Below are 23,389 nucleotides of genomic sequence, written 5' to 3'. Positions count from 1 at the left end.
TCATCGTCCGTACACATCCCTTAGCCGATTTAGTCAGCCCCCGAAGGTGGTAGTGTAGAATGGAAACGAGGCAATCGGACTATGAGACTTTATCGATTTCACTTAGCCTTAGGAATGTTATAATGCGGGGGCTAATGTCAAGCCCCCAACCCTTGTTGCGGTAGTCGAAAAAAACAAAGATCGGAATGACTATCGCGGGATTTGTTGGATTGCAAACCCATGTGTACAATACGGAATAGCCTCTATCAACTATATAAATAATCTCGGATTGCAGACCAGTTCTCGCTCATTATGATGGTTAGTTTTCAGCTTTCTCCATTGAGGTATTTCAAGACAAGGGAAGTTGGGAATACAATCACGGTGGTTCTCCCTTTACCCCTTTAGTCAAACTAGCGGAACGTAAGGGGTAAGCACAGGAGCGGGTCAATCAAACTGTAGACCCAATACATAATTTGGAACCGATGCATATAATGCAAAATCCTGAGAGACCGAACGCGTGTATAAGAGTAAGAGTGACGGTGAGGTGCTCAGGGCGGTCAATGTATCCTAGCCCCCGGTTTAGTAGCCGTTCGCACTTTTTTTAGCAATCATAAAGTAAATTTGTCCTGTCAGCGCCATGCAGCAGAAAAACATAGATAAGAATAAGTACATTAAAAGAAAAGCATATGTGAGAGATATTGGCAAGGAATTTTTATAATTCTCGGCCCCAGGGCCGTTGTGTACAGGAAACTATCAAAATTAAGCTACGCCTTCCCTGCAGCCTTTTTACGAGTGACTTGACGTACACGTGGCCTCTCGCTCATTAGCTTGAAACATTAAGGGGAGGGCTTTTTTCCTAAAAAGGTTGTTGCAGATGGCAGACGGGCTTTCAATCAAGGAGCCATGAGAAGCTACCGATGGAATATAGCTTGACACTTGGGAGGATCTTTACGGTATCCCCTGTGTATCCGGGAAGAATTTTGCACCATAGTTTGGTCTAGCCGAGCATATGGTACTTGTTCGGATCTCCCACAACATCCCATGTTATTCGGTGAACAAAAATTGTGTACATGAGAGACATACGTTGAAGGTGCTCGGGAGATGCTGAGGGAGGGGTTCCCTTACGTGTTCGGGGCCAAGGAGCTCTCCCGGGGACCTCATTGAGCTCGGGATCGCTTACCTACTTGTCGCGGCTTGACCGGCTTGTGACTTGATAGTTTGCCGTCATGCTCGCCTTCCGCTGCCAAGGCCGTGGTGTGTTCTTTGGTCCGGAGAGATCGTTTTGTGTTGCCGTTGACGGTGATGGCGGGCATCTTCATCTTGAGATGAGCATAGTGGGGCACCTGGTGGAATAGAGCGAAGGCGATGCGGCCGAGCAGTGCGTGGTACCCGCTACGGAAGGGGACAATGTCGAAGATCAAGTCTTCGTTGTGGAAGTTATCGGGTGATCCAAACACGACTTCCAGCGTTATGGTTCCACAACAGCGAGCCTCGATGCCTGGAATTACTCCTTTAAAGGTAGTGTTCCTTGGTTTTATTCTGGATGGGTCAATACCCATCTTTTTCACCGTATCTGCATAGATCAGATTAAGGCTACTTCCTCCGTCCATGGGGGCTCTCGTGAGCTGGTACCCATCTATAATGGGATCAAGGACAAGTGAGGCCGACCTCCGTGATGGATGTTGGTCGGATGGTCCCTACGGTCGAATGTGACCGGACAAGCCGACCATGGATTGTAGTTGGGTGCTACACGCTCTACGGCGTAGACTTCTCGGAGGGCTCGCTTCCGCTCCTTCTTGGGTTTGTGAGTCGTGTAAATCATGTTTACGGTTTTTACCTCGGGAGGGAACTATTGTTGGCCCCGTTGTTCGGACCATGGTGTTCCTCGTCATCTTCACTTCGAGGGCTCCGACCTTGTTCTTCGGTCGCTGCTTTGCCGACCTGCTTGAATACCCAATAGTTACGGTTGGTGTGAATGGCTGGCTTATCTTGGGTGACGTGGATTTGAAAAGGTTGTTCCATAATTTTTCCCATTGGGTTGGCTCATATTTATTCTCTTTGAAGAGTTTCTTCCGTTGTCCTGTCTTGGAACTGCGGAACCCATCATTTACTGCTATGTCATTGGCATCGCTACTTTCGAGGCGATGCTTGTTCTTGTTTTTCCTCGACCTGTCGTTCCTATCCCGAACTTCGGAGGTTCCAAGATCGTTTGAGTTGTGGTTGCGCCGAGCTAGCCAGTTGTCTTCGCCTGCGCCAAAGCGGGTCATGAGGGAAGTGAGGGCGAACATTGTCCTTGGCCTGTCCTGTCCGAGCTAGCGAGCCAACCACTCGTCTCAGATGTTCTGCCTGAAAGAGGCTATTGCTTCGGCATCCAAGCAATCCACAATTTGTGTTTTCTTCATTAAAAACTGGTTCCATAACTCTCTGGCCAACTCACCCGCCTTTTGTACGACATTGCTTGGGTCGGAGGAATCTCGGGGTTGGACGTAGGTCCCCTGGAAATTGGACATGAAGGCTTCTTTGAGCTCTTCCCAGCTTCCGATCGAGTCCTCGGGCACGCTATTTAACCAGTGCCATGCTGGCCCTTTCAACTTGAGGGGCAAGTATTTGATGGCGTGGAGATCATCTCCTCTCGCGATGTGAATATGGAGAAGGAAGTCTTCTATCCACATGGCAGGATCCGTAGTTCTGTCATATTGTTCTATGTTGATGGGTTTGAATCCCTACGGAAATTGATTCTGCATTACTTCGGCTACGAAGCATAGTGGGTGTGCGGTGCCTCTAGTCCGGACTATCTTGTTCCGAAGATCGGCTTTGGGTTGAGTCTGGTATGAATCCCGGTCTCTGGCGTAGTATGGGACCCGAGGTGGCTCTCCATCCCATCTAGTGGGGGTGTACCTTATGGACCCGTAAATGGATCTAATGTGGCATGTCTTGCTATCAAGGTTGTATCGCAGGTTGTTTCTGCCACGAGGGTGCACTTTCTCCTTCACCTTCCCGTGGGGCGGCCCGGGATAGTATTCGGTGTCACCCTGTCACGTCCTCGAGGCGGGCGATCAGGCTGGTCGTAATCTGTGCGCTTGGGGGATGCGGGCTTTGGGGCCTCGTCATCAAATTGTTGCAACAGACGGTGATGTGCGTAACTTTTCTTCTGATCCAGCCATCCAGGGTCGTGTTCTTCCTCGGCGGCATGTACCTTGGTCGACCTGCTGTTTATAGTGTCTTGTTCGGCCTCAAGTTGATGCTCCTTCGCCTTTAAGCTTCGAGCAGTAGCTAGGAGTAGCTGCCGAAATTCTTCCTGACCTCCAAGGTCATCGGGTACTGGGAAGTCTTCGTCCTCCGGGTAGTCGTCGACGACGGGGATATAATCATCATCGTCCGACTTGTTGATGTTGTCGGGGTCGTCCTTCTCCTCGGGTTGGTCTACATCCTCTATCAGATCTTCTGGTATACCAAGATTATCGTGGTCTTCTGGGTTTTTATTTTCCCCAGTGCCTTGTGCAAAGACTTTTCCCTTGTTCACCTTAGCACGCTTACGCTGCTTTCGGCGCTTTGAATTCTCCTCCCCGGATTTGTCATCGTTTGGCTGAGGGGAGAGGTCACCTTTGTTACCCGACGTGTCCACCATATAGACGTCATAAGTGGACGTTGCGGCCATCTCCCTGTATTTGTGGGAGTTGGTTCCTCGGCCTCATCGTCCATGCCCTCAAGCTCCTCGGAGCCGAAGTCTAACGCGTCGGTTAAATCTTCGACGGTTGCTACCAAGTGGGTGGTGAGTGGGCCATAAAAGTCCCCATATTTCGAGCCGTACTATAAGGGGGTCGGGCTGGTTGAGATGTGCAACAATTGGATCTGGCCGAGCATCTTGTTTAACGCCGAGAGCTCATCCTAATACATCATCAAATGGTTTTCAGAGTTAGCCTCCAGGGCTGCCGTGAGGGAGGCGTGTTCGGTCAAAGTCGTTTGTTGTGATCAACGCGTCCGGTTCAGGTCCGATCTAGGGGCCGACTCTTCGGAAGAGAGGGATCTGAGGACATAGCCGGACGTGGGACCCGAAGTTAAAGCTTCGGGATTTTTGATCTCATCGTCCGAAGTCGGGATTCTTGCGAGGACGAGATCGGTCCGTGGATGGGTTGGGAGTTCGAAACTCCCTGACCTCGCTTGTTGATCTAGGACGAAACTTTCGATCTGGCCAACACGGCCGGTCGGGTCTGCGCGCAGCGTAATGCTGCCAAATGAGAGAACCTGTCCGGGGAAAAAGATGTCTCCGTTGTTGATTCTATCGCTAACGATTAGGCGAGCCATAGATCTTCTCGGTGGTCCAATAATGGAACTCTCAATGAAAGTACCAATGTCGGTGTCAAAACCGGCAGATCTCGGGTAGGGGGTCCCGAACTGTGGACCCTGGATCGATGGGTTGTAGGAAGAAGGGGGATACAACGGTTTACCTAGGTTCGGGCCCACCTATGGAGGTAATACCCTACGTCCTACCTGATTGTATTGATGAAGATGATTACAGAGTATATCTACCTCGAGATCGTATATGTTAAACCCTAGACGATTCAGCCTCACCCACATGGATAGGGGTCCCCGATTTATATAGACAACAGGATCCCTAGGGTTTACAAGTTATCGACTATAATCAAGAATAGACAGGCCGACCTATTCTTTCTAAGATTGAAGTACACACCAATCTTCGAGATATTCCTCCCAGAGTAGAGGTCATCATCATGTCCGGTCTTCTTCAGCGCGGCCCATTGGGCCCATCCAGTATTGACTAACCGACCGCCCAAGGACCCCACAATCCCAGACTCCCTCACCGACTCTGTGAAAAGATGGTAGCAAGGCTGGTTGTACTTTCCTGACACTTTGATTGGTGAGGAGCATATGGGGGTGCCACCATTCTCGTGCAATCGATCACTAAACAAACATACAATATATCAATCAAGTACTCTCTTGAAAGCATAACATCAAATAAATTAAACATAAACTCCAACAATGATGCCATAACTATGCTCAAGTAATAACAACTTGGAAGAGAAAATCTCAGTTGGCACTACATGAAATAAATAATTAGAGGGAGTGAACGCACATCAAAGGGATGATGTATGCTTACACATTGCCGGCACCCAATCCACCCGCCGCCATTCTTCGTCCTGGCCATATGCTACTTCTTGTGCTTGCGTTGGTTTTCCCTTGAAGAGGAAAGGGTGATGCAACAAAGTATATAAGTATTTCCCTCGGTTTGTTGAGAACCAAGGTATCAATCCAGCAGGAGGAACAAGCAAGGCCCCAATCTTAGTACCTACACAAACAATCAAACACTTGCACCCAACACTGAAAAAAGGGGTTGTCAATCCCTTCACAGTTATTTGCAAGGATGAGATCTGATAGAGATAGATATAAAGGATTGCTAGAACTAAAAGTAAAACAAAAGTAAATAAATGGCAGCAATACATTTTGGTATTTTTGGTTTACAGATCTGAAACTATAATATGGAAAATAGACCCGGGGCCATAGGTTTCACTAGAGGCTTCGCTCATGAAGGAAAATAATACGATGGTTGAACAAATTACCGTCGAGCAATTGATAGAAAAGCGAATAATTATGAAGATATCCAAGACAATGATTATGCATATAGGCATCAAGTCTGTGTCAAGTAGACCGAAACGATTCTGCATTTACTACTATTACTCCATACATCGACCGACTCCTGCCTGCATCTAGAGTATTAAGTTCATGAAAAACAGAGCAACACATTAGGTAAGATGACATGATGTAGAGGGATAAACTTAAGCAATATGATGAAAACCCCATCTTTTTATCCTCGATAGCAACAATGCAATACGTGCCTCGCTACCCCTCCTTTGTCACTGGGTGAGGGCACCACAAGATTGAACCCAAAACTAAGCACTTCTCCCATTGCAGGAATTACCAATCTAGTTGGCCAAACCAAACCAATAACTCGAAGAGACTTGCTAAGATATGAAATCATGCATATAAGAACTCAGAGAAGATTCAAATAATATTCATAGATAATCTGAACATAAACCCACAATTCATCGAATCTCGACAAACACACCATAAAAGAGTATTACATCAGATAGATCTCCATGAAGATCATGAAGAAAATGGTATTGAAGAACAAAGAGAGAGAAGAAGCCATCTAGCTACTAGCTATGGACCCGTAGGTCTGTGGTGAACTACTCACGTATCATCGGAGGGGCAATGGAGTTGATGTAGATGCCCTCACTGAACAATTCCCTCTCCGACAGATTACTGAAAAGGCTCCCAGATTGGATCTCACGGGAACAGGTACTCCCAATGGTGGAAAAGTATTTTTTCTCTCTCTTCGGTACTGAGGGAATATTTGAGAATTTATAGGCCAAGGATTAGGGTTAGGAGAGCTGCAGGGGGCCCACAAGCCAGGGGGTGCGCCCTGCAGGGTTGTCGCCTCCCGGAAGGTCTCCCGCCCCCTTCTCCAAGTCTGGAAAATGTCTTCTGGTCCAAGAAAAAAACCATTCTGGAGATTTTATTCCGTTTGGACTCCATTTAATATTCCTTATCTACAATACTCAAAAACATGAAAAAAACAGAAACTGACACTAGGCTCTAGATTAATAGGTTAATTCCAAAAATAATATAAAATAACATATTAATGCATATAAAACATCTAAAACAGATAATACATTAGCATGGAACAATAAAAAATTATAGATACATTGGAGACATATCACCATCGAGGTCCCCATCTCCTTTTGTCCCTCTCACTCCGGTGTTGCTGTCTGGGTGGTGGCATCATGCATCTAGCTTAGAATAGTATACTCTACCAGCTCCTCGGCGGTCACATCCGTCCTTGCTAGTATAGATATGTGAGATGGAGGCATTGAGGAGGTGGAGCTGCACCGACTGTACCGTGTGAAGAAGAGGGTGGGATGGGAGGAGGGGTTGGTGAGAGAGACGGGAAAATAAATTAGGGTTACCGGGAATCGGGAGTGCATCCTTTTTATGTAGCCACTAAAAGCAACCGCCTTAAGAAAAATGCCGAGGAGCCCATGGGTGCATCCGTGCGTGGGGGCATGTATGGTTGTGCATTCGTTTGCCGAACGAGTTGGGTCGTTGGGCTCGCACCACGAGCATCGCTTGCACGTACCTGTGTAGGGCCAATAGAACAATCTGAAAGACTGACCCCAAGCGCAAGTTTTTTTTGGACTTGACACACGACCCAGCTGGCGCAAGCGAACCAACCCAACATGAGGCGAACGGTCCTGACATGCTGGCCCATGCGTGAGATAGTGCTGCGGGCGCGACGCAGAACTAGACTCGCACGAGCGAACCGCCCCGATGAAGGACGCCCCGCCTATCGCGATCAAGCTAGCCCGACGAGGGACCAACCAAAGACGCCGACGCGGGGTTTAGGTTCGCCCGCTATGAACAGGGCAGCGGGCGATACTGTCCACACGGGCATGACAAAATCCTCCATAGACTTGCGATTAATGGTGATATTGCATCAAGAGTTACTCTTTCTTTTACATTGTTGCAACAATTCGATTTCCCTTGTGGAAGTATCAACAGTTTTTAGATGAAAAGCCTTTGCCTAGCTTTTCTTCAAAGCTCTTAAACAAAAGCATCAACATTATACTCGTGGAAAATAAATTGTTGTGACTTGGTATAAATTACCTTTTATGCAACTTGATGAAGTGTGTTATAAAATAGTTTGAATTTTGTGATGTTGTTGCACTTTATTAGTCTCTGGTTGCACAAAATGTGGCGGTGTCAAAATGTTTTTTTGAACCGGATGTCAAAATGTTTCGATCCCTATTAAAAATAGGAACTGCTTCCTTGCATCAAGATGCAGATACTCTCGCGGCAGCCGCCTCGTGCGCTCGCCACATGTGTCGTGGGCCCGCGCACGCGTGGCCTCCCTCATCCTTATCTCCTCGAGTGAACACCGTTCAGCCACTCGTTTCTTCCCTAATCCGTCGAGCGTGCCAACCTCTCCCCTATTCCCTCTCCTTTGAAACTAGTTGGATCTCGCCGGTGGGGCTTCTTCGTGCTACTCTGGCGATGCTGTGATGGTTGCCACCGTGGTGCGAGCAGATGCCGCGACGGTGGTTCGGGGCTACTCCGGCGATGCTGCTATGGTCTCCTTCATGCTGCGAGTCGATGTTGCGACGACAACTATGGCTACTCCGGCGATGCTGCGATGGTCGTTGTCATGATGCGAGCCGATGCTGCGACGACGACTATGGCTACTCCGACGATGCTGCAATGGTCGTCGTCATGCTGCGAGCCGATGCTACGACGGCGGCTATGGCTACTCCGGTGATGCTGCGATGGTCGCCGTCATGCTGCGAGCTGATGCCGTGACGACGGCTATGGCTACTTCGACGATGCTGCGATGGTCGTCGTCATGCTGCGAGCCGATGTTGCGACGTTAGCTATGGCTACTCCGGCGATGCTGCGATGGTCGCCGTCATGCTGCGACGGTAGCTATGGCTACTCCGACGATGCTGCGATGGTTGTCGTTGTGCTCAACCCAAGGCTGCGACGGTGGCTATGGCTACTACGGCGATGCTGTGATGGTCGCCGTCATGCTGCGACGTCGGCTATCGCTACTCCGGTGATGCTGCGATGGTCGCCATCATGCTGTGAGCCGATGCTGTGACGACAACTATGGCTACTCCGACGATGTTGCGATGGTCACCCTCATGCTAGGAGCCGATGCTGTGACGACATCTATGGCTACTCCGTCGATGCTGCAATGGTCACCGTCATGCTGCAAGCCGATGCTGCGACGACGGCTATGGCTACTCCAATGATGCTGCGATGGTCGTCGTCATGCTGCGAGCCGATGCTGTGACGGCGGCTATGGCTAGTCCGGCGATGCAGCGATGGTCGCCCTCATGCTGCGAGCCGATGCTGCGACGACGGCTATGGCTACTCCGACGATGCAGCGATGGTCGTCATCATGCTGCGAGCCGATGCTGCAACGACGGCTATGGCTACTTCGAGGATGCTGCGATGGTTGCCGTCATCTTGCGAGCCGATGCTGCGACGACGGCTATGGCTACTCCGGCTATGACGGCTATGGCTACGACGACACCGCAGTGCTTTAAGACGGTGCTGTGACGACGGCTTGGCGATGTGCTACGAGGACCGGCGGTGTGCTGAGCGGCAAACCATGTAGTGACTTTTCAACGATGCTTCAATATGATGCCATGAGGACGGTGTGTATGAGAGCAAGCGGATAAAAAAAAAATGAGACGACAGGCGTGTGACGGCTGTGTGGGATGCTGTTAACACTGACGCCTAGCACGCGCCCCACACCGAAGAATCCCACTTTCTCAAAATACTCTTGGACCGATCGCCAAATCCAGGCCGTTCGTGCAATCTAATCTCGCCGCCGCCCCGTTCTCTCTGGCGGCGATGGCGAAACCTCCTCCATCCGCGGCTGCGTCAGCCGCCGCCGGCCGCGGCCCTGCCCACCACCGGACCCGACTCCTCCTCCTGATCCTCGTAGCTGTGGCTGCCTCCGCCTTCACGGCCGGTTATCTCCTCCGCGGCGCCCCTGTCGGCCCATGCGATACCCGAGGGGATCCTGTCGACATCGCTACCGCCCGAGCTGGCGGTGCTGCCGCGAGACCCCTCGGGTTCATGAAGTCCAAGCTCGTGCTGCTTGTCTCCCACGAACTCTCCCTCTCCGGTAACTAATCGCGGTGTGCTTCATTTCCCCCTTCCGTGCTAGTTTCAGCAAACGCTGTACCATGATACCACCGCGAGATTTGTACATAAATTTGAGTTCTCTGCGGTGCCCCAGCTATTCGGGATACTAGGAATTGTGTATATTTCCAGGCAATAAACAGGGAAACTAAGATACGTTGGTATTTTTTTTACCTGGAATGTTCAAGGCTAACTCAAGATCCCTGAAAAAAAAAACTAGCGGTGATGATCATTTTTTTAGAGGAAAAGGGAGATGGGACTCCCCGGTTTCATTGCAGGAAGGAAACCAAATAGTTTGCATCAGCTCTCTATGAGGAGCAGTTCAAAAGAAAAGCAAAGATTAAAGGAACAATGTTATAAGCCCCACCAGGGAGGGGGAAAACATGAACTCTAATAGACAAGCCACGCGAGGAAAAACTACTGCTTGCAGGTGATCTCCCACATAGATTTCCTGGTCTTCAGCGGCGGCGCAGATGGAGCCTGAGGAGACCAACAGGCCACCAGGGTGGAAATGGGGCTTGCGACGAAGGACTGGTCTTCAGCGGCTTTCTTCTTCACAGGAGATCTGGTGGCCGAGTCATCAGCAATCTTGAGCTTGTCCCACGGATCAGTTGCCAGGAAGTTGTGCCCTTCAGGGATCAGCCACTTGTGATGACCAATGGCTTCCTCAAGTATTCCTCCAGTATTGTTGCAAAGGTCGAGAGTCTCTCCCGGGGCAGATCTGGAGACAAAATGCTCCAAGCTTTGATCATGGACAGCAGCCCCTTCAGGACCTGATGAACAGAGAGCCATGTGGTGTTATTGAAAATCATAGAGTTCCTATATTTCCAAAGACACCACATAACAGCAGCACTAATGGTATTGAGAGCAGAGTTTCTGTTATTAGAAACCCAAAATCTAGCAACTGATTTAAAATCACCACCAAGCTGGGAGTTAAAGTGCTCACAAACTAAAGGCCAAATGTTCCTGGCTACAATGCAGTCAAAGAACAGATGATGAATGGATTCATTTTCAGAGCAAAACACACAATCAAGGGGTTTGATTATGTGTCTTTTTCGAAGATTGTCTCTAGTCATTAGTTTATTATGAGTTAACAACCAAAGAAACACATGGATCCTGGGAGGAACTTAACTTTCCACACTGCAGAATAGGTTAGGGTTCTCAGGATTATACTTATGATCTATAATCTTTTTCCAAGGTTTGTCATCTCCTTCATAGTATCTCCTAACCCAAGAGCCTAACAGGCACAGGTTCAGCTCTTGAAGGTTAGGGATCCCAAGATCTCCATAATCTGTCTGAATATTTCACTTCGGTCTGGTTGCTCATAAGTTCGAAGGGTAGGGCCTTGAGTCTTTATGAGATTTTCCGCATTTCATTGACAGAGATCTCTAAAGTGTTGTGGTATTGCCATTATTTTTTTTAAACCGGCGTTTATTGGAGATACTTCTATTTTGTGCAGGTGGGCCATTATTACTGATGGAGTTGGCATTTCTTCTGCGACATGTTGGTTGTCAAGTGGTGTGGATAACAAACCAGCGCCTCGAAGGAACAAATGATGTTTCATATAGCTTGGAGCATAAGATGTTGAATCATGGAGTGCAGGTGCGGTCCTACTCCCACATTTATATTTGCAAAATCCCACATTTACCGTCACAAATTTAGGATGTTTTGTACATTCTACGTGTCCAGGAAGCAATATCACACTGTATTGTAAAATATATAACTGTGTAAATGTGAGCATACATAGTTATCGGATTCGTTAGACAAGTGCATTCGTTTACAGTTCGCTGCTCGATTCATTGAAGAGAACGAACCGCACGGTTACAGTTGTGCACTTGTGCTGGGCGCAACAGCGCTTGAGAGGATAGAAAAAGGAGAAGGACAGTGACCTGGACGAGAAGAAAATGGAGGTACTGTTGTATGCTGAGGCAACAAGTTGGGATCTAGAGAGAAGAAGAGGACGCTCGCCTGCACGATGCGAGTGTCGGCGTTGTGGAAGGTAGGAGAGGAGGAGTTGAGGACTCATGGGGAATTTCACGATGCACTGCCCTAGCTGGTCACGTGGTGGGCCTTTTGGCCCATTAGAATAGAATAGGGTGAACTGGTTGGCTCTGCGTTTCTTTTCTTCTATTTTATTCTAGGGGGGGGGGAGGCTCCCCACCTGAATATATTTCAAAGAAAATGTTTTACAAACTAAAACATGCGAGAAGAAAAGAAGTCCCGCCACAAGCCGGCGTGAACCTTGTCTTCCGCCTTCTCAAGGCGGTGAGACCATAGGGTGAGGTCCACAATGATCCCCTTAATTACATCAATGGGAGGAATATCGATATTCCTAAAAGTTATAGCATTACGAGCATCCCAAATCTTCCAAATGATAAGCAGCAGAATGAAAGGCCACAGAGATTCCAGGAGTCTCACATGACCATGAGAAGTCCATAGAGTTGCAATGGGAGAGGAGCACGGGAGAAGTCCAATGGCATCCCAAATGGGTCGAGCTGCCAGGCAGTGAAAGAAGATGTTAGAGTACTATATATTTAGCCATGTAGCCTTTCATATTTACCCTGTTGTATAAGGGGTTTTCTGCATATTATACACCTGTACATGTATATATATACTGGCCTATGGCCTCCTAGAAATACAAGTTGTATATATATCCAGGATCTTCTTGCTCGTGCTGCTCTTACCGACGAGCGCATTGTTGAGACTCCCATGGAGCTCAATGTTCACCTCCGTGATACTGATGGTGACCCCCTGCCTGATCCGACGCGTTATCGTCATCTTGTTGGCAGTCTTGTCTATCTAGCTGTCACTCGTTCGGATATCTCTTACCCGGTTCATATTCTGAGTCAGTTTGTCTCCGCTCCCACCTCGGTTCACTATAGTCACCTCCTTCGTGTTCTCCGGTATCTTTGGGGCATGATCTCTCACCGTCTATTCTTTCCTCGCTCCAGTTCTTTACAGCTTCAGGCCTATTCGAATGCTACGTGGGCTAGTGATCCTTCAGATCGCCGTTCACTTCTGCTTACTGTGTTTTTCTTGATGGTTCTCTCATTGCCTGGAAGACGAAGAAACAGACCGCAGTTTCCCGTTCGAGTGCAGAGGCTGAGTTGCGAGCTATGGCTCTTTTGACGACAGAGGTGACTTGGTTACGGTGGTTACTTCAGGATTTTGGTGTTTCTGTCACTACACCTACTCTGCTCTTATCTGACAGTACATGTGCTATTAGCATTGCGCGCGATCCTGTGAAGCATGAGCTCACCAAGCATATTGGTGTTGATGCTTTCTATGTACGCGCTGGTGTGCAGGATCAGGTTATTGCTCTTCAGCATGTGCCTTCCGAGTTATAGTTGGTGGATTTTCTGACGAAGGCCCAGACTAGAGCACAACATGGCTTCTATCTCTCCAAACTCAGTATTGTTCATCCACCATGAGTTTGAGGGGGGGGGGGTTAGAGTACTATATATGTAGCCATGTAACCTTTCGTGTTTACCCTGTTGTATAAGGGGTTTTCTGCATATTACACACCTGTACATGTATATATATACTGGCCTATGGCCTCGTGGAAATACAAAGTTGCATATTTCGGTATTTCCTAACAGAAGAGATGAGCACGGTCCTCAGGCCCTGCCTCACATCGAGGGCAGGAGGACTCAATGATAGTCTTACGGTGTAGGTTGGCCCAGGTGTTGAGCCTGTCGAGGTAGAAGAGCCAGCCGAAGACCCTCACACGGCTAGGGACACGAGCGTCCCAAATGAAAGCGAGAGTGCGGTCGGCTAGCTGGAAGCCAGTGCATCGTAGGCTCCCTTAGTGGTGAAAGGAGCCACCATTAAGTAAGGTCCTGGAGTCGGGCGCCCCTGTCAGTCTCACATCCTGCAACAAAAATCTCAAGGAAGCCAATTCATTGTGCAAGGTTGGATCTTCTATGGCAAACATAGGGGGCAGCCCCGTGCATGTAGCTCCCGCTTGCACAGGGTCTGGGGAAGGGTCTGGCCACTTTTGGGTCTATTGTATGCAGCCTTTCCCTACATTTCTGTAAGAGGCTGTTTCCAGGACTTGAACCTGTGACCTCATGGTCACAAGGCAGCAGCTTTACCACTGCGCCAAGGCTCCCCTTCCTTATATGGCAAACATGCTCAGCGAATTCCCATATTCCGGTTCACGAACCCAATCTTCGGTTCGCGAATCAGAGATGTCTACCCCACGTCGGATCCAATTCGTATGAGGTAGTGAATCGCGAACCGCGAATCTGAATTCCAAACCGGGCGAATCACGAATCAGACAACTATGGAACATACTTTTTGTGTTGAGTTTACATGTATTAATATGACCAAGAAATGTTTGGAAAAATATCACTGGTTAAATATGAAAGGTCTGTATGTGCCCATTCCAGTGTCGCAATTATTTACATGGATATAGCCCTTTTAGCGAAGCTCATCTCACCTCTCATCTCTGTTACCTTATGTTTCACATGATCGAAAGTTCATGTTTCATCTTGTTTCGCATGATAGTAGTGAATTTCTATATCAAAGTGTTGTGGAATAAGTTATAGTTGAAGCACCATCCCTGAGATTGTGGAATAAAACATATCCAAAATATGAAAGTGATGAAGTTTATGTTTCATCTTAGTTGGCGTGATTGTACTAAACTTCTATTTCAAACTGTCATGGAATAAGTCATAGTTGAAGACCATAAAGCATGCCCGAGTTATGAACTTACTTGATCTACTGTAATGCAACATTTTACTTATGCTAGGGGACTACTTTATAATTTTAGAAGAAGTCACATTGACTAGTTTACATGGTTGCTTCACAGGTTTTACCTGCTAGGGGACAGGAGGCAATTGAGACCGCTCTTAAGGCTGACCTGGTTATCTTGAACACCGCTGTTGCTGGGAAGTGGCTCGATGCTGTTCTAAAAGATAATGTCCCTCAAGTCCTTCCAAAGATTTTGTGGTGGATCCATGAAATGCGAGGACATTACTTTAAGCTTGAATATGTGAAACATCTTCCTTTGGTTGCTGGAGCCATGATCGATTCTCATATAACAGCTGAATATTGGAAGAGCAGGACTCATGACCGTCTGAAGTATGTTCAGCTTTATTCGGTGTACATTACATTATGAATACCATGCTACCATTTGTGCTGTTGGACTCTTGGGTTTGATGTGCATTACGAGTCCAGTAGATATTTATCTCTCTGGCCCCTTGTGTATGTAGTGACTAGTAACTTAGTTCCAAACTTTACTAGCTATATGTTTTTCTTGTGCTATATGGCTATATATGAGCTTTTAATCCACACATGCTTTCAGCTTCTTTATTCTTACTTCGTGTTATATACTTCTAATGTTCTTGTGCATAAAGTATACAGATGCCACAAACTTATGTTGTTCACCTCGGGAATAGTAAAGAGTTAACAGAAGTTGCCGAAGATAATGTCGCAAGAAGAGTCCTACGTGAACATATACGCGAGTCCCTTGGAGTTAGGAGTGAAGATCTCCTATTTGCTATAATAAACAGTATGTTTTGTTTGCCAAAGTCATACTTCCAAACTCTATATTTTGTTGGACCAATCATTCTCTCCGATTTATGTGAACTATTTATGTTCTTCTATGTTATTGTCCTTAATAAAAATCTTGTAATCCAGGTGTTTCACGGGGAAAAGGACAAGACTTATTTCTTCAAGCATTTCATCAGAGTCTGCAACTCATCCAAAATCAGAAGTTAGAAGTGCCCAAAGTGCATGCTGTAGTTGTCGGAAGTGATATGAATGCTCAGACAAAGTTTGAGACACAGTTACGTGAATTTGTGGCGAAGAATGGGATCCATGACCGTGTTCACTTTGTCAACAAGACGTTGGCAGTGGCACCTTATTTGGCTGCAATTGATGTGCTTGTCCAGAACTCTCAGGTGAGTCATGGCATCATTTATGGATATATGTTTCTCTTAAGTCCCCATTTCAATGGTATGCTGTGATGGAACTGTATGCACTCTGCATCTTTACATCGTTGTTTGCATTTTTCCCACTTGGCAGAGCATTGATATACCTCTCATAAGCATTTTTTTTTACGCTGCTACGGCAGGAAAAAGCCGGCCTCAACAATTTTCATTTTCAAAACCAAGCATTTGGTTTTAATCTGGGAACAACACTTATAGGTTGACTCCATCGATGCTACCTTTTGTGGGTTCAGGGGATCAGTCAATGAGGTTCTTTAATCTAGTCCGTCCATGTTATTTGTGTGGATCATATTTCTTAAATTTGTGACAGAACTATGCAACCTATGTTTATTCTCGCAGCATGCTTACATTGCTTAACCAGTTTTTACATAGAGAAGCTGCATTACCCAGGGTCCATGCACATGATGCAAAGAAATGTTATCGGGCATTCCTTATGTGAGAGCATCATTTAAACGAACTTCTCCTTTATGTTTTTCTTTAAATTTCTTCTCTGATAGCCTTGCAGGTAGGCATAGCTTACCATCTATCAGTGTTAGTAGTCAAACCTATCAGTAATGTTAGCCCATCTTGGTTATTACTACGGGTTATGCTGCTAAGAGTTGCACCTTGTAGTTGTTTCACTCTCTACCTATCAATGAAATGATACACAATCTTGCATAGGGGGGCAGCCCGGTGCACGTAGCTCCAGCTTGCGCAGGGTCCGGGGAAGGGTCCGACCACTTTGGGTCTATAGTATGCAGCCTTTCCCTACATTTGTGCAACAGCTTTACCTGTGCCAAGGCTCCTCTTCATACACAATCTTGCATATTCGTGAAAAAGATAATTAAATGGTGGCACTACAAGGGTACTAGTACTTAAGTTACGATAGAGAAAACATTGCATTCAGTTTGGTTATAGTCAAGAAAGATAGATGCTGCATTTGTTCATGAGTGATAAAACTTTTCGACACTTGAGTGCTAACATTTTCCATGATAGGGTTCTCTTAATCAAATAAGTTGATGATTTTGTAGACTGATTTTCACTAGAGCTCACTCAGCTTTTCAAAACATTCCATTTATTCTGGAATAATACATTTCTGCAACTCTAACCAGAAACTGACACCCTCACCTCATATCAGAGTGCATGATTTTTCAGCATGCTGGGTACAATGGGGATCGTTGGCTGTTGTTTGTTTGCTCGATTGTGTCTTTACTTTAACCACTTTGATTAGTTACAACTTACATCTGACAAATAAGACGGGCACGGGACAAGACAAAAGTCTGTTGATTTTGTCTGATTTCTATCTAATCCTGTATAAACTTGTTACTTCGGGGTGTATAATCGATATACACAACTAGTACGAAAAAAGGTTATTCATTCCTAGGACATGTTTCTGCTACATGCATTCAGTATATTATGCTGTCTCTACACAGGCCCGTGGAGAATGCTTTGGAAGGATAACGATTGAAGCAATGGCGTTCAAGTTGCCAGTGCTGGTAATATTCTCCTCTCTACTACGGAGTATCCCTTTGTGTGCATGTGCACATGTGAGTTAAGCCATTGGTCTATCCAGCAGCCAATCAGCCTTTACTGCAATGGCTGGAACATGGCCCAGTACTTCTCTGAATCTAGAGTTATTGTTGACAGTCACGAGGCTGGGTATAGTGTGGAAAATTCAAGTTCCTACACCTCTTGGGTCCCCTCCATCCACTGTTTCTTAGCCTGCATTTTCTGTGGAGCGCTTGATGCTTCCATGAGCCAATTCATTGACTCAGTTTTAATGGCACTGCAATATCAGGGTACGGCTGCTGGAGGGACCACCGAAATCGTCTTGGATGGTTCAACCGGCCTTCTGCACCCTGCTGGAAAGGAGGGCGTCACGCCTCTCGCCAGGAACATGGTAAGGCTTGCGAGCCATGTTGAGCAGAGGGTCTCCATGGGAAACAAGGGCTATGCCAGGGTGAAGGAGAGGTTCATGGAGCACCACATGGCCGAGCGCATCGCCACGGTGTTGAAGGAAGTTCTTCACAAGCAGTCTCGGCAGCATCCTCATTCCTGAGCTTCATCATGGTGTACCATAGCATCGTTGATCCCTCGCGCTAACCTGTAGATCCAGATTTTTAACAAGGACGAGTCGAGGTGAACTGTAAATTACAACCACCACCCCCTTTGTTCGTTTCACTCATGGGTTTGTTGTTTTCCGTCTCTTGTGTGTGTCAGCTGGCCTTGATGAGCTTATTAACATGAATGGTCACACGGTAAACGTGTAAGCATAGGAACTATACTATTTACTATCTTAAACTCTCTTATGTCATTCAGGAGGGAAGCAGCGAAACAATTCATGCGCATTAGCATTAATTAATGAAACTAAAATTGCTACAACAACAGAATACATGCATCTCTTGTTTGGGACATGCTTTGCCCATCAGACAATAGCTAAATTAATAATGTGCTACACCGCGTACATGATCATAATCGCGCAAACACAGCTTGTCGCATCACACCGGTCGCTGCAGGTTGCAGCATCACTTGCCGGCGGCTTTGGATGCCAGCCTCTTCTTCCCAATCTTGTGCCTGACCATCCTGAGGATCCTCAAGAACCAGTAGGCGCTCACCAGCAGCAAGCTCGTCGCCATCGCCTTCAGAAAAATTAAAATTTGTATAGCAGAAATGAGTACATTACATATGCAGCAAGAAATGGAAATGGTTGGGCCGGATTGGAAGATTGTACGGCGTACCTTGATGAGGATGGGGTTGTCAGCCGTCACGGTGCGGTAGGTGACGTACGTCCCGCAAACCATCCGTGCCACGGAGAAGGTCACCGCGAACAGGATCTACGTACGTACCCATGCATGGGCAGAAAGTGCGTAATTACTTCACCGCCAGAGGGAGAGAGAGAGGGGCACAAGATCATGACTCATGAGGTAGTAGGAGTATATCTATACGTACGTCGACGAGCAGGTTGAGGTCCGTGTCCTTGACGCCGACCTCCTTGAGCATCTCCCTGAGGTGCAGCAGCGGGCTGGAGATCTCCGTGACCAGCAGGCACGCCACCAGCTCCGTCCCACACTGTACGCCGGCCAAGATCAGCCGCTCCGTTCATTAGATTAGCCACCCACGGCCATGGATATATATACACCGACCGAATACAAGGCTAGAAGATAGAGGGGAAGAAGAAGAAGGAGAAAATTGCTGAAGGTACCCTCTGGTAGGCGAGACCGGCGGCGAGGCCAACGATGCTGATGAGGTGGTGCAGGGCGTTGTCCAGCCGCGCGTCGCCGCTCAGGTGGCAGCACGCTCCGTCGTAGATCATGTACGACAGCGTCACCGCCAGCGCCCTCATCTGACAATCAGTGTAGCTATTAATCGATTAAGCACTGATCACTGGAATTCTATTTCTCATTGACGTACGGTAAAGCAGAAATGAAAATTTTACTCCAGTGTTCTGCTCGCTGGATGGAGAACGTATACCGTTGTGGTTGTAATTGTATCGCATGTGCATGCTTGCATGTGCTAGCTGTAATTTTGGCATCGTTTTTTCTATGTGTCTGCACGTACTTCATGACTATGAGTACGGAGTACACGTTCAAATTTCAGTGGATAGGGTATGCATGGCATGGCATGGCATGGCATTTACTCTGAATTAACTTCTACATGAAGATGCAGTGCACGGTCCTGACCTTGTGTCTTTGGATTTGGGAGATTCGGAGAATGACCTTCTATACGTGTGGACGGAGCGCCTATCTCCGTCCTGATTCATTAGTCTTCTCATATTTAGAATGATACTTTGACCATGAAATATACTTCCTCCGTTTTAAATATAAAACCTTTTAAAATTTTACTATAGACTAAATAGGGAGTAAAATGAGTGAATCTACATCCTAAAATATGAATACATACATCCGTATATAGTTTATAGTGAAATATTTAGAGGTCTTATATTTAGACGGAGGGAGTAATGCACAATGTAAACTGAAAATATAATATAATGCACAATAATACAACAACCTCCGTCCTGGTTTATTAATAATACACAACATAAAAACTAAAAAAGATACTACTCGTATAACACACAATTTAAACTAAAACGAATGGAGTAGATGCCCTAGAACTATGCAGGATGAGTGATACAGATTTCACCAAATGGCGGGCCTAATATGCAGAAACATATGGGTATGAAATGGTTCATATATTTGTTTTCTTTCGTGAGATGGTTTGAAGGATATTTTTTTATGATAGGGCGATCACCAACACCGTGCCCTATATAGCAATGACGAATATTGGAAAAAAAAATGAAGGAATGGTTCAATGTTAACTGTGTGAAGAAAAATGCATCAACTCTCAGTTTTTTAATTCAAATAATATATATTTTTTAATAATAAATACTATTAAATTTTGTTTTTCAATTCTTAAAGGGAGGCTCAAGCCTGTTGAAGCATATTTAAAAAAAATTGTCATGCTCGCTTTTATTTTATGTAATATGTCGAGTTTATTATGAATTAGGTATGGTTTACATAAAATTCATCCGGTTTGTTTTGTTTAATTCATCTTTGAAATGTACATGGACGGTGTTGAATGACCGGCTTTTGTATCCATATTCGCGGACAGATAGAAAGTCCGATTTAGGATACGAAGTTGAAGATGCCCTAGATCTGATCTGACAAATTAATGACGGCATAACTTTTTCCCGGAACATAAATGCACACCATAACCTTGTGTACATTTTCCATCAATTCCTGGGCCGCAAAAACCTTGCGCCACTTCCGAATAAGGAAGTGTTTCCCCGCAAAAAAAGGAAGAAGAATGAGAAAATGTTTCACAACGGCGAGGTTAATGAAACCACAGAGAGAGTGAGAGAGAGATGCCCTTTTAACTAGATTTTTTTCTTCTTCATTGGAATTGACTTAGTCGTCGAAGTAGTAGTCCATATGTTCCTGTGGGTTCAACGGCTTGTGTAGTTGTGCTGCTTCTAAACATGGAAGTTTCCTTTGAATTTAGATTATACACCACCAGCCATCGCCGACCCGTCAACATTCTAAGCCATTTTTTTACCAATAATACTAGATATACAAAAACTTACAAAGGTTTACTTAACCTTTCAAACTAGCTCTTCTCTCCCCTCCTGATTTTTAGTGGGGTAGGGCCCTCATCCCTCAATTACCAATCACAATCTTACATATTAGTTTATACGTTAAATTTTTACGTAAGACTTTGTAGGTGTAGTATTACTCTTTTTTAACTAAGCGGCTTAATTATTCATGCACTCGGACGAGTAGGAGGACGGCGCTACCAGCTAATGAATTAGTTAAGCAGTTAACTAATAATGCGGGTGGCGTGCGTACCTGGCGCGGCGAGGATGGTGAGGCGACGGGGGAGACGGGGGAGGCCCAGTCCTGCACGGAGAGGCAGCCGAGGGCGACGCCGGTGACGGCGTGCATGGTGGAGACGGCGCGGTTGCAGAAGTCGTAGGAGCGCTTGGGGAGCAGCGCCCGCAGCAGCAGGAACGCCGTCGACCAGAACACCACCCCGGACGCCACCAGGCTCGCCACGCCGCCGTAGTCCTCCATAGGGCGGCGGCTTCGCGGCGACGACGACTGGTCTGACGGACGAGGCCGGGAGATGGCCGCAGGCGGCGTACCAGCGTGCGCAGAGCAAGGGGATCCGGGGTATAAACTAGAGGTATGGCCGCCGAGTAGCTAGTCCGCGACGCCAAGATATAGGACAGTGGCTAGTTGTAGGACGGTGGGAGGCAGGGAAGGGGGGAAGAGAGGGCGCAGCCAGCAGTAGCACGAGGTTGGCCATGTGCAGCAGTAGGCAGAATATTGGTGTGCCGCTCCATTATTAACCATCATGGAGGTTTGAAGGAGGATGGTTGGGAAAGTAATGGGGGATCCAGGCCGTTGTAAAAGGAAACAGTAGGAGCACTCGTTTCTGAAAGTAATTACCGAGGTCTTTTTTTTTATAGAAAAGTAGGAGTAATTACTGCCAGAAATGTACCACACTTGTTTGGACGCTTGCTGCCCTGGAAAGAATCTTGCAAAACCTCACGCGGGTCCGCTGATTTTTCTTACTGTATTTTGTTTTTTTTTAGTTGGGGGTCGGCTGATTAATAAAGCTACAAATAGAGGTACACATAGTAATGGTAGCACAGTACTGGACTGATGATGGGAGTTTGATTTAGAAAAAAAGCCCCCCTCCCCGGCCACGCCTGCTGTGGCGACTCAGGGGCAACCCTAGTTGCGCCTCTGCCAGGTTCTTCCCGCCTCCCCTCTTCTGCTTCGTCGTCGTCGGAGGGGACGTTGGTGAAGCCGTGCATGTCTGGGATGGTGGCAACGGGGTTCTCTCGGTGGCTCTCTTCTCGATGGCCCAGGCGGGGCGTCGGTTGACTTCGGGGACCGTAGCTCGCGGCGAGGGTCTCTATGTGCCGGGCACAGTGGTCGGATCTATGCTCTAGCAGTGTGGGTTGGGCGCGCGCCCGCGGCGTCCTGCCTGTGCGTGCGTTGTTGGATCTTGAGGTTTGTTGGTGGTGCTTCGGTGGCTGGGCTAGATCTGGGCGGTTCTGGTCCATGGTGGTTCGACTTGGGAAGGTGGTGTTGCTGTTGGAGGTGGTGGAGGCGGGAGGCGGTGGGTTATGTTGGTGGTAGATGGAGGGACTGGTGCAACCGGTTTTTCATCTCCATACCTTTTGGTTGATGTTGCGGCGCACCGGATGTGGTCTTCGATAGGTGCGGGTGGCTCTCGTGGGGCGTGTTGCTGCTCCTCATCTTTGGCTGCTGCCTGGCACCATGGTGGTTCCTGTCCTCGGCCAGCACTCCTCTGCTCCTTGCCGGCATGGTGCTTGGTAAGGTTTGGCGGCTCGCGCTGCGTCCGGCGCCTTGCATCCGGATGATCATTGGTGGATCTAGTGCCTAGTGCTGATGTTTGACCATCCACGGTCTTCGCGGGGTGCGGTTGGCTATGTCGGTTTGTCTTGCTTCTTCGTCTTGGAAGGGATCGATGGTGCTGGTGGTCACCTGTCGTCTTGCTGTAGGGATGTGCTCAAACTCTCGGTGAGAACCTTGCACCGATTATGTCGATGTCGGCGGCAATGGCGTTTGTGGACGTCATTTTCCTCGCAGGAGGTGCCGTTGTGGAGCTCTAGCACGTGCAGTACTTTGTTTTGTGGTATCTGGGTGAAAACCTAAGATACCGCTTGCCGGATCAGATGACGGTCTTGTGTCCTTGTCGGCACTACCTCCTTGTAGGCATCATCTTGGAGACCCAAACGACGACTTCTGTGGCTGCGTCCGGTCAAGGGTGCATCGTTTGATGGTGGTGATGGTGTGGTGAGCTTGGGATCAGATTGAGGGTCTGGTGGTTGTGGTGCGACTGGTTTGGAGTCGATGGTGGTTGTTTGGTGGTGTTCTTTGGGGTTTGATGACCTGTGCCTTTAGCGCCGCGGGGCGTCCATCTATTTCCCCCTCGTGAAGGCGTATCACCATGCATGCTCAAGACTCTCCCTTGGCGGCCGATGTGTTGCGGCGAGCGTCGTTCTCTTGGTGATGTCTTGGTTCATCGTTGCTCTTTGATGGCGCAAGATGCCTCCCCAATTGCTAATCGTTCTGATTTTTGTGGCGGGGCTTGAATGTGCGTTATATCGACTAGAGGGGGGGGGGGTGAGTAGGTGGTTTTTATGAATTCGTCACTGAGGAATTTCCCTGTGAAGAAATTGCTAAGTCACGAACAACTCGCAGCGGAATAAGTACTCAGGCGTA

General features: G+C 47.4%; 2 protein-coding genes across 2 annotated transcripts; one reads left to right on the top strand and one right to left on the bottom strand.

Annotated features, from left to right (window-relative positions):
* Nucleotides 1-9,315: 9,315 nt before the first annotated feature.
* Nucleotides 9,316-17,949, top strand: LOC123443444. The gene is made up of 7 exons (XM_045119812.1): nucleotides 9,316-9,685; nucleotides 11,162-11,304; nucleotides 14,516-14,787; nucleotides 15,063-15,217; nucleotides 15,346-15,608; nucleotides 17,069-17,131; nucleotides 17,434-17,949. Exons 1-7 carry the CDS (start codon nucleotides 9,409-9,411, stop codon nucleotides 17,692-17,694), a joined length of 1,434 nt encoding a protein of 477 aa, XP_044975747.1. The 5' UTR covers nucleotides 9,316-9,408; the 3' UTR covers nucleotides 17,695-17,949.
* Nucleotides 17,950-17,966: 17 nt separating this feature from the next.
* On the bottom strand, nucleotides 17,967-21,441 carry LOC123443445 (TLC domain-containing protein 5-like). The gene is made up of 5 exons (XM_045119813.1): nucleotides 20,978-21,441; nucleotides 18,838-18,978; nucleotides 18,585-18,704; nucleotides 18,374-18,469; nucleotides 17,967-18,274 (listed from the first exon to the last, which is right to left on the bottom strand). Exons 1-5 carry the CDS (start codon nucleotides 21,200-21,202, stop codon nucleotides 18,161-18,163), a joined length of 696 nt encoding a protein of 231 aa, XP_044975748.1. The 5' UTR covers nucleotides 21,203-21,441; the 3' UTR covers nucleotides 17,967-18,160.
* Between the last annotated feature and the right edge of the window lie 1,948 nt (nucleotides 21,442-23,389).

Source organism: Hordeum vulgare, chromosome 3H (genome assembly GCF_904849725.1).
Source record: "Hordeum vulgare subsp. vulgare chromosome 3H, MorexV3_pseudomolecules_assembly, whole genome shotgun sequence".
NCBI classification, from domain to species: domain Eukaryota; kingdom Viridiplantae; phylum Streptophyta; class Magnoliopsida; order Poales; family Poaceae; genus Hordeum; species Hordeum vulgare.
This window is presented reverse-complemented; position numbering and strand designations above follow the sequence as displayed.

Bases quoted from the DNA above. Each gene is read 5' to 3' on its own strand.
- LOC123443444 (XM_045119812.1), top strand. From the start codon at position 9,409: ATGGCGAAACCTCCTCCATCCGCGGCTGCGTCAGCCGCCGCCGGCCGC. The intron at 9,686-11,161 runs GTAACTAATCGC...TATTTTGTGCAG, and splicing joins CCACGAACTCTCCCTCTCCG to GTGGGCCATTATTACTGATG. The intron at 14,788-15,062 runs GTATGTTCAGCT...TTGTGCATAAAG, and splicing joins AGGACTCATGACCGTCTGAA to TATACAGATGCCACAAACTT.
- LOC123443445 (XM_045119813.1), bottom strand. From the start codon at position 21,202: ATGGAGGACTACGGCGGCGTGGCGAGCCTGGTGGCGTCCGGGGTGGTG. The intron at 18,979-20,977 runs GTACGCACGCCA...ACTGATTGTCAG, and splicing joins CACCATCCTCGCCGCGCCAG to ATGAGGGCGCTGGCGGTGAC. The intron at 18,275-18,373 runs GTACGCCGTACA...ATTTTTCTGAAG, and splicing joins ACAACCCCATCCTCATCAAG to GCGATGGCGACGAGCTTGCT.